Here is an 11,064-nt window from a genome sequence, read left to right as displayed (position 1 = left end):
AGAGGTACAGGTAGGCACCACAAGTATGTCTCACATTTTACTTCTATTTGTTCAGACGAAAATGAAAAAGAAAGTGAAGGAAACTTTTATAACGGTTTTCAATCTGGCAAAAAAATCTATTATGAAGCTCAGTGATTCTGAATCGGGCTCATAAGTGATTTTCACACTGATCTTTAATTTGTCGGTTCAGGGCATACACATAGCATTAAGTCAAGCATTGCCTCCATTAACCTCTAATCTCAAGTTTACATTATTTTCAAAAGTTTAATAAGAGCTGGTCAGTATCATAAACTAAGCATAACTAATCAACTTTGTAGCCTATATTTACACTATTTACCTTAGCCTCAGCAGCTGCCTCCTGAAGTAAATTGTCCTTAAATGCAGACATACTTTGGTTATGAGGGAGTAGGGCATAAATCCCCCCCACCCCTAAACCATACTACATATATCTTGCATCTAAGTGTCATCATAACAAAGTGAAGTTGACCAAATAAAATTTACTCAGTAATTGTGAATTAAACTAAAAATAAATACAGAAGGAAGGATAAATATATTTAGAAAATAAATATTTTCTGACTTCACTTCACATTGAGTGAAATATAAACCAGGCTGGCAAATTTCATGGGGTCTCAGGCTCAGATTTCTAATATCACCTCATCATTTCCTATGTCAAAGTTAGGAGGAAGTTTTAACAAAACTCAAACTGTTCTGTTCTTAAATTCATACAGGGGGCTACTCTAGTAGAATTATTAGCTTTTGCACCAAAAAGTGGCCTCATCTGGCCCTGAGACCTTTTATACTTCTATTCTGCAATCTTTCTGGATTTCTCTGATAATACAATAACACTGGGCTCGCCACATCTCAGAACCTACTTTGTGACATGCACTGAATCAAGCTCTTTTCTATGTTTTCAATCCCCTACATCAGTATGTCAGACTTCAGTGTGCATGAGAATCACATGGAGGGCACATTAAAACACATACTACTGGATCGTACTCCCAAGGAGGATGATACTGCAGATCTAGGGTGGAGTCTAATATGTTTATTTCTAATTATTTCCCTGATGACACTAAGGGTCTAGGGCCCACACTTTGAGGCTATCATAATGGAAGGACAGCAAGAGATGTTAAATTATAGTCACTCAAATGGGGTGAGGGTTCAAGAGTTTATAATTTACAGTAACATATACTGGGGCAAGTTTTCCTCAACCATAAATAAAGCAACAGCTATATCACATGGCTGATATAATGCATCAGCAGATATAAAACACCTAACATTCCACACAATAAACATTCTTCTTTCTCCTCAGCCTAAACCTTAAAGATTAGATTTCAAAAATATCACTAAATTTAAGCATTATTTTGCCCTTTTTTTTCTGTTGTCTCTATAGTGTCTTCTCATAACACATACTATCATTCTCCTCTATCCTAACAATTAGCTAATATATTTTTTTTTCCTAAATTAGGTACCTAGTTGCTAATACCAGATATCTTTTCCAGTAAGACAGACTTTACTAAAAGCCTTTAATAGATGTTCTAGATTAATGCGGTTATATGGGAAATACCACCTCTTTCCTATATGACACACTGGAATAGCACAGGTTTTTCTACAGTCAGAAAATCAATTTTTGCCTCTCTTTTAAAGAAAGTGTTCTGTATCTATCCAAATGTGTTAGGATTGTTTGTTTACTTGCTTTCCTATCTATTTCCTATACATTCCCATCTTAATTGTAGAAAAAAAGAAAGGCTTTGAAATCCTCATTTTATTGAAAAACAAGTAAATAAAAATGCAGACCTTTTATAGTTCAGTTTACTAGTTTCATCAAATTCCCCAGGTGTTCCATGAAAATGTATCTATGAAATATTTCCCTGAAAATAGTTTTCTAAAACTCATGTTTACTTTTCCAGCTCTTCTAAAACAAACAGAACACAGGAAAAGCAACTCTTAAAGATGGGGAAATGTACACCCTCACATTCAAATTCTAATTATCTATAAACAAAAGAACACAGTTTGAAAGACAAACCCACTGCAAAGCTGTTCAAAGTGCAAAGGAAAAAAAAATGATAACATCAGGTCAGGTCTTCATTATGTTGTGTTTGTACATGATATGCTTTCCCAAAATAAATACGAAAAAATAAACATAGTTTTGCTGTTATTTTGCAGAGTATGTTTATACAAAACATCAGCAAATACAAGGAAATTAAATATGTGAGTGGCAGAGTATTACTAAGGCCTAAATATATCTTTAACACAATCTATGGTGGCCTAGGGTTTAAGTCTCAGAGCTACAGCAGCTATCAACTCTGCTCAAACACAGGCCACCAGGGAGAGACCCATATGGCACAGAGAGACCACATATCTCACCTGTTGCTGCCCCCTCAGCAGTGTATTTCAGTAAAGCCTGCTTTTCTGCTCCCTACTCTGTCTCTGGTGAATCCTCTCACTCCCTGCACATTTGGCCTGAACCCCAATTCTACACAAAAAAATAAGCATTAAATAAAAATAAGACATTCAAATATATATAAGTTAATATAATTATGGAACCAAATTTTATCTTCATTCTGTGAACTGGAGACAGCGCTGTTGCTGATGTCATGAAAAATGTACTTTTGGCACATGTTATAACATCATGAATTAAAAGATATATCATACCTTCACAGTGTAATTGAAGTATTTGGCTGACTGCATAAATCGATGGAATCCGTCATTTGCTTTTGTTGCTACAGTTATGACTAATAATTTATCTGAGAAGAGAGAAAGAAATGACAGAAGATGGTTTACAAATAAGCTAAATACCCCCTCTTTACTACTTGCTACAATAAGAGACTTCACTAAAAATAGAAATGCATACGTTGATTAACTTACATAAGGCTAAACAAAAAAAAAAAGTTGAAAAAAGTTCATTCAAATTAGTTATATTACTGCAAATCATAAACCATCAAATGATTAATCATTTTAAAAGTAAAAGGGAAATACTTAAGGAAAAACAAGTCTTCTGCAAGTAAATCCCAACACTGAGAGACTTAACCAACTACACAAAATTTTTTTCTGTAAAAACTTACTCTTCTAAGCATTAACTAATCAATGAGCTTCACTGTTGTCTATAATACATCACTGCATTTTTTACAAGCATCAGTGAAGTCTGGAAGCATATATCCATCAATATACTAACATAGAAAATGAAAATATCCAATCCTGAAACTAATCCTAATATTTTTCATAAATCATGATGCATTGGTAACAAATACTTAAAACAGATGCATTTCTCTCCATCTCCATTTCTCACTCAAATCACAAACATCGGACCCCCCAGACTTCTGAACAGTCTCTGAATTCCACTTTATCAATTTCAAACAAATCTCTATATGGTGTGCTTTTCAAAATACTAAGAAATCTAACCATGTGACACCCCTGCCTCACCCCCACTGCTAAATAGCCTAACATGGCCTCCCATGTCCTTTAGGATGGAAGTCAAGCTCCATGATTGCAGCATGATTTCAAGCACATGATTTCAGTTCTATCCTTGACAACTCATTAACTTCCTCTTTCCCCTTTGCTCAATCTCTAACTACATTAGCCTCTTTTATTATTATTTTTCAGTGTTGACTGATCACTCCCCCCAGAAGCATCTCTGCAAGATCGTTATCTAATGTTCCTCTTGATCTCCTGATATAGCCACCAGGTATTCAAATTTGACATCCTTACATACATGAAATTTCCTCAGGGAGATTGACCCCAACCTACTAGAACAGACCCAGACAACCTGGCTCTTTCAGGCATTTACCACAAATTGTAATTTATTGTATAATATTAAAATCTCTCTCCTTGTCTAGAGTATAACCTCCAGGAAGCAAGACATCTTTCTTCAGTGCTACACCTCCAGAGCCCAGCATATTATTCATAACTGACATGAGTTGAATGAATAAATTCAAGGACAAGTGACATTATATTGCATACACATGTGTAAAAAAAAAATCAACAAAATCCCTAAGTAGTTATATTATTATTTAAAAGTCATTAATGAGGATGGTCCATTTAAATAGTAATAAGCAGAAATGTTTCAATAGGTTAAGTAACCTTAATCATAGTCACTCAAGAAGTTAATAGCAGAGAAGGCATGGGACTTCAGTTATTCCTCAAAGTCCATTTCTTTCCAGTGATTTCTGTGGCCTGTTGTACTAGTGAAATATCAGCAAGCAAGAAGCAAATATTGAGTTTTATTTCATGTGCAGGAAGAAGATAATGCAGCAGGCTTGAGATTTCAGTCTTAGGAAGAACTGCTTGCTGGTTTGATCCTTGGTTGGCAACTGAGAGGTTATATTTGGGGGAGGTTTCCCACCATTCCTTGATAAGGATGGTTCAGTGTTCCTAAATTGTACAAGCGGTGTGTTTATACTCATACCTGCCTTCCTTCTGGAAGTTTAGAAATCTGGTATAGAGGATGCCAAATGACCAGACCACAACAGAAACCTTGGGCACTGAGTCACTAATGAGTTTCCCTCACAAATTATATTTCACATGTGTTGTTATAATGAGTCGCTGGAAGAATTAAGCAAATCTTGTATGACTCTATTAGAAAAGGACAGTTGGAAACAGGTTTCCCTGAAGTGCTTCCACATGTCTTTTCCTTTGCTGATTTGCTCGGTGTCATTTCATTGTGGTAAGTCAAGGCCATGAATTTAACAGTATCCTGAATTCTCTGAGTCCTACTAGTATTGAATTCTGGACCCTGAGAAATGTACTTGGTGATACCTGAGCCACTATGCTTCCAGCTACAGGCAGCAGACTATCATCTGACAGAAGTACACACTCCAAAAAATAAATATTTAGTAGATAAGGCAATCATACTCTATAGGTGTCTGCAGAATCAGAATCATTCCATTCTAAGGTCAATGGTGACCTCAGAGGCAGTGTAAAAAACCCAAAGGCTAAAGAGAAAACTTGTCTAGGATATTATAGTCAGTGGTAATCTATCTAGCACTGGAACTCAGGATTCACAGTTAGTGAAAATATGTGCAATCATAATCTTACTTACTGCACAATTCTGTTGTTTTATTAAGTACGGAGTCAGCCAAACACTATGACAAATAAGCAAAGTGTCAATGGCAAGGGAACACATTTTAGTTTGTAGAATTATTGTAAGAAACTTAAGGCAAAAATTCCTCAAAAGCAATTAATACTACAACTTCAACATGGAATAACATATCTTTGTCTCAAAGAGATGCCTAAAGATTTCTTAAAATATTTGTAGTAAAGGAGGAAGATACTAGCCCAAGAGATAAAAGGTAGGACACACTTAGGGTTAGGGATAACCCCTCCTAGAAACAGGTATCAAGTGAAGCAGAACCAGATAAGATGTTAGGCACCTAAAAATGCAACCACTTCTCTACTATAAGTACCTCAAATTACAACATTCATCTTAATCTTATTTTCAAATTAAAAAAAAAATAAATTCTACACTTACTAAAATTAAGAGCTTTTTTTTTTTTTTTTAAAGATTTCCTGATTGCCCCCGGGGAGCCCATGGCTCCTGAAGATATATTATAATCTCTACTAGATAGCTACTATTTAATGGAAAACAAATTAGCAGATAGAGCCAAAAGGATTATTAATATTTTCCTTAAAAATTCTTGGCTCAGGCCTTCCCTAGTGGCACGACAGGTTAAAGTGCAGGGCAATGAAGCTATCCACAGCCTCTGTAGCACTAGTTCAACCCCTGGAGAGGGAGCTGACCCACATGGTGCAGCAGACCTTTCCTGTCTCATCTATTGCTCCTCACAGAAGTGTATTTTAATAAATCTTCCTGTTCTTCCCACCACTCTGTCCCTGGTGAATCCTCTTATCTCACACCTCTGGCCTGAAGCACAGTTCTTGTATGCATCCATAAATAAATCTTAAAACAAAACAAAACAAAACAAACATAATTGCTCTCCGTGGTGGCGGCCCTACAGGTTAAAACACCCTATTATGAAGCTCTCCGAAGCTACTGCAGCACGAGTTAGATCCCCCACCAGGGAGTTGACCCAACTGGCCTGGCAGACCTCTCCCCACCCACCCGCTGTTATCCTCAGTGGTGTATTTCAGTAGATCTGCCTATTCTGCTCTCCACTCTTTCTCTCTGGTGAATTTTCTCGCCTACCACACCTCTGGCCTGTAGCCTAGTTCTGTGAGCATAAATAAATAAATCTCAGTGGCTCTTCTATAACCACTGTTCAAAACAGTTAAGAAAACCTTGATATAAATGGTGCCATTTTAAAGAAAACTTGTATCCACCTGATGTATCTACAATCTAGAAAAACCTTTATAAATATGAATGATATACTATATTCAATCTACAAAAAAAGAAAAAAAAAGTGCTCCAAACTAATCAGAATCTACACTGATTTCAACAAATACATCTGGAGTTTAGAAGGAAAAAGTAAAATTGAAACATCAGAATGAACATACACAAAAGATTTCCATCATTGTAAATAAAACAGACTTAAGAATTTAAAGGAGGGCCCTCTCTTTTGGCGCAGCAGGTTAAAGCATAGCACTAAGAAGCTAAAGCCACTTCAGCATGAATTCGATCCCTGCCCCGGAGGTGACCTACATGGCACAGCAGACCTCTCCTGACACGACCACTGCTCCCCTCAGCAGTGTACTTAATCAATTGGCCTGTTCTGCTCCCCACTCTGTCTCTGGTGAATCCTCTCAACACCCCTGCACCTCTGGCCTGTACCCCAGTTCTGTATGCATAAATAAATAAGTCTTAAAAAAAAAAAAAGAATTTAAAGGAGAAAAAAAAAGTGTCCTTTAGACCTTAAGATACAAACTCAAAATGAGTTTGAGTTTGAAATCAAAACAAAAACTCAAAATGAGTTTGAAATCAAAACACACAAAAAAAGTAATCTTCACAAACTTTATTTTTATTTATTTTATGTATATTTTTTACACCATAATTTTTCTTTACATCATTCTTCATTTTGTGCATTTTCCCAGCTCATTTGTAATCCCCCTGGTCCTCCCATCACCAATTCACCCATGTACCGTCACCACAGTCCAGTGCACTCTTCCCAGCCCAGTTCTGATCCCATTCCCACTATGACTCCCATAAAATAGCTCTGGTTTATAGTTGTTCATTGTTTTCATGTTTACTCTATTACTTTTGTTAGTTTTTCTTTTCTTCCCTGATCCTTTATGCTCCTGGATGTTTCTCAAAAGCTTAAAAATAGAGCTTCCATATGACCAAGCAATCCCACTCCTAGGTATATACTCAGAAGACACAAAAACATTGATTCAAAAGGGTACCTGCACCCCTATGTTTATTGCTGCTCTATGTACAATAAGGAAAATGTGGAATCAATCCAAATGCCCAAAAACAGATGACAAGATTAAGAAAATGTGGGACATATACACAATGGTATGTCACTCAGCAATCAAAAAGATATATATGTATATAAACTTGTGCATTTTGCAGCAACATGGATGGACCTGGAAGGGATCATGCTTAGTGAAATAACCCAGAAAGCAAAAGAAAAATATTGGATGGTTTCACTTAACAAACTTTAAAAGTGATGTCACTGTAAGTTGTAGAGTCTATGTGTAGAGAATTATGTAATATTTGACTATGTTAAAATCGAATTTGACAAACACTGAGTTTGATCAACTTGGTAGGAGATCTGATTATTATTCCACACAGAGAAAAGTTGAGACATTGAGAATTTTCTAGCAGAGAAAGAAATTCCATCTCCCTACCACATAACACTTTAAAAGAAAAAATAAATAATGGAGAAAATATAGATTTTGTATCAATATAATTTTAAAACTATTTGGACTCCTATAACAAAATGCCATAAAATAGTGCATTTCAAAGCAGCACAAGTTTATTTTTCACCATCTGGGGACTTTAAGTGCAAAATCACAGCCTCCACTCAGGCCAGTTCTGGCAAAGATCCTCCTGGTTCATACCAGCCTTCCTTGTGCCTTGTGAAAGACAGCTAAACATGTCTCTGGCGCCTATTTTATAAAGACAGCAATCTTGGTGAAAACTCTACCCTCTTGCCTGAGGCAACTCCTAAAGGTTCCACATTTTCATGTCATCACCTCTGGGGATTACGATTTTAACATATGAATGGGAGTACACAACATTCAGACTTGAGCAGCTATAAAATACAATTAAAAACATCTAGAATAAATGGTTTGCCTTGGAAAAGAAGTGTTTTCTATCCTTACAAATATTAATATAAAGAGTATAGGACAATTTTCCAGGATTTATAATTTGAAGACACATTTCTTCCTTTCAAAAGTTATGAAAAAGTCACACTTTAAATGCCAATTTGACATCATAGAAAAAAAAAAGTATCTCCCTTCTCTCCCCTCTTCACAGTCAGAGCAGACTTTACCTATTAAATACCAAGGATTCAGAGGTACAGCAACCTCCATAAAACAAAGATGTACCAATAATGAGAGAATTTCCTTTGTGTGAAGAATAACTCATTTGCTGGCCAAATGCTTTTGCAGAGAGTATGAATTGCCACTGGTCAAAAATATAAGCCCACACATAACATAGCTGATTCAGACAAATTTGATCTATTATTTAGTCCATATTTTACAGAAGTACTAAAATGATCTCCAAGACTCATAAACAAAGGTCACCAACAGGAAAGTTAATAATAAGGAAAAATCAGCAGGACCTAATAGTTTCCTGCTAATTCACCCACAAACTAAGACCTGGTTTGAGCAGACACACTTCCAGCAAGAGGTGAAGATAACTAAAGTATGCTCTTACAGAAAGTGTGAGGGCGAGCTGCCTGAAGCAGGATAGAAAAGGAAATATCTCTTGGAAGAAGATTGTCTGGCCTAGAAGAAAGTGAAGAATGACAGTAAGTGTATGTGAAATTAAAACCTGACCAAACAAACATTAGGTGAATGAAATACCAGTGTGGGAAAAGTCAAAACTTTCATTCATCATCTTTAAGAATGAATTGGTGGTGGGAAGCCCATGGGGATTACAACTGAGATGAAAAAATGCATAAAATGAAGAACAATGTAAAAAAAATTAAAAATAATAATGAAATAGTGAAAAATTTCCTTCTTCCATTCCACAATGTCATGAATATATTACATATTTTTAAAAAGAAAATATTTCCAGTGTATTCCCCTTTCATGAGTATATTTTATCCACACAGCATTTGATTCATATACTATTACATTTTATGCCATTTACTGAAACTACTGAATCTTCCCCACAACATTCTAATTCCCTACACTATTCAACAAGTCAAAGTTGCCAAATAAGAGAAAACTGAACCAATATAGATTTAGCTAGACATAATTTTACATATAAGATTATACACAGATGATTACAACTAGATTTCTTTTATAGAATGACTATAAGACTAAAAAGTAAGTTTATTATCAATTTTGTGTTGTAAACTGTATTTTTTTATCTATATGTAGGAGAAATAGCATTTTTTCGAGTACATCCTAGAAAACTAGACGTTTTGTTTTTCCTTTTGCCCGTTCGGGGTTCAAGGTTTCCTTTCCGGCTTGTTTTTTTTTTCCCGGCCCCTTTTTTTTATTTCGTTTTTTTGACCTAGCTGATGAAGTAGGAAGTGACATTATTTTCTAGTTCTTTCTCATAGATATCCAGTTGACTCTCAAGAGATACCAGAGATATGCATATAGAAGACAATAAATGGGGCCTATGTCCCATGTTTTATATGTGTGTGTGTGTGTATGCATTAAATTTACTTAACTTTGAAATATTTTCAAATGAAATTCAGCTATATAATATTCCATTTTATGGATGAACTGTAATTTAATTAACTAGCATGTTAAAAACAGATATTTGCTTCCAATCTAGTATTATACTGAAAAAAAGAAAGAAAGAAAATCTACAATTGAAAATGATGTGCATAAGTATGTCCTATTATGACCTATGATGTGCAAAAATTTCACATAAAATTTCTGGATAGACATTTTCCTCCATTTCTATTTACCTTATAGCTGTGTTTTTGACTACATGCATTTTTCTGTCATGCACAAGTTCTTTCTTGATGGCATAGTTTTTAATTAGTACTTATGTTTTCTACCACTCATTTTTCTAGGACTTATATTTGTGTCACAATTCAGAAAAGCCTTCCACATGCTTCAATTATGAAAAACTTCTTCCATGTGTTTGTCTAGTACTTACAACTATTTTCTTTAACCTTTCTATTTTTTGCCATAGAGTCAATGTGAAATAATTAAAATGTTAAACCTAGAGATGTTATTTCATATTATTCCAAATAAGGAGATCCTCAATTTTAATTCTGATTTACCAAGATCAGTGACAAATTAGTTTGTTAGTGCTTTACTGAAATATATTACTTATTTGAACTAGGAGTTCAAGGTAACCTGTGACTTATCAAGAGACAGAATATTATTTCAATAGGTTAATAAAATCTAATTTTGTACCTTCTTCTTCAATTTTATTTGCTGTAATACTCCATCCTCAACACTTATCTCCTAACTTCAACCCCATGAGACTACCTGCAGCCTTGCTTTATTTAGTATTTGCCTCACCTACCCTCTTAAGATTAGCTCAGCAGCCCTCCCTGGTGGTGCATAGTTTTAAAGCACAGCACCTCAAAAATGGCTGCAACAGCTTCCCTTGAGTTCAATCCCTGCCCCAGAGGTGATCCACATGGCAAACAGACCTCTCCTGTGTCCCCCACTGCTCCCCTCAGCAGTGTCCTTCATCGATCTGCCTGTTCTGCTCCCCACTCTGACTATGGTGAATCCTTTCATTGCACTTGCACCTCTGGCCTGTACCCCAGTGCTGTATGCATAAAAAGATAAATTAAAAAAAAAAAAAAAGATTAGCTCAATGGGAAAGCTTGCAACTCTTAAGGTTTTTCTAACTATTAACTGCCCAAAATTTATTCAACCAAAAGAAAGTATGAATCTGGGCCCTCCCTGGTGGCACGACAGGTTAAAGTGCAGCACCACAAAGCTAGCCACAACCATTTCAGCACAAGGTGACTCCCTAGCCAGGAGCCCTCTCCTGATCCCCCCACTGTACCCCAGTTCTGTATGGGT

At 35.8% G+C, this 11,064-nt stretch overlaps 1 protein-coding gene across 1 annotated transcript in view; it reads right to left on the bottom strand.

Moving 5' to 3' along the window:
• PLOD2 (procollagen-lysine, 2-oxoglutarate 5-dioxygenase 2) overlaps positions 1-11,064 on the bottom strand; it is a 101,790-nt gene that overhangs the window by 56,320 nt on the left and 34,406 nt on the right. Inside the window, exons 2-3 of the mRNA XM_004682437.2 lie at positions 2,653-2,744; positions 1,900-1,912 (exon numbers count right to left, since the gene is read on the bottom strand). Coding sequence (XP_004682494.1) covers positions 1,900-1,912; positions 2,653-2,744 — 105 coding nt within the window. The remainder of the gene's footprint in view (positions 1-1,899; positions 1,913-2,652; positions 2,745-11,064) is intronic.

This window comes from Condylura cristata, unplaced genomic scaffold (genome assembly GCF_000260355.1).
Source record: "Condylura cristata isolate star-nosed mole 26May11 unplaced genomic scaffold, ConCri1.0 scaffold00014, whole genome shotgun sequence".
Lineage (NCBI taxonomy): Eukaryota > Metazoa > Chordata > Mammalia > Eulipotyphla > Talpidae > Condylura > Condylura cristata.
The sequence above is the reverse complement of the archived record's forward strand: the minus strand, read 5'-3'. Positions and strand labels throughout refer to the sequence as shown.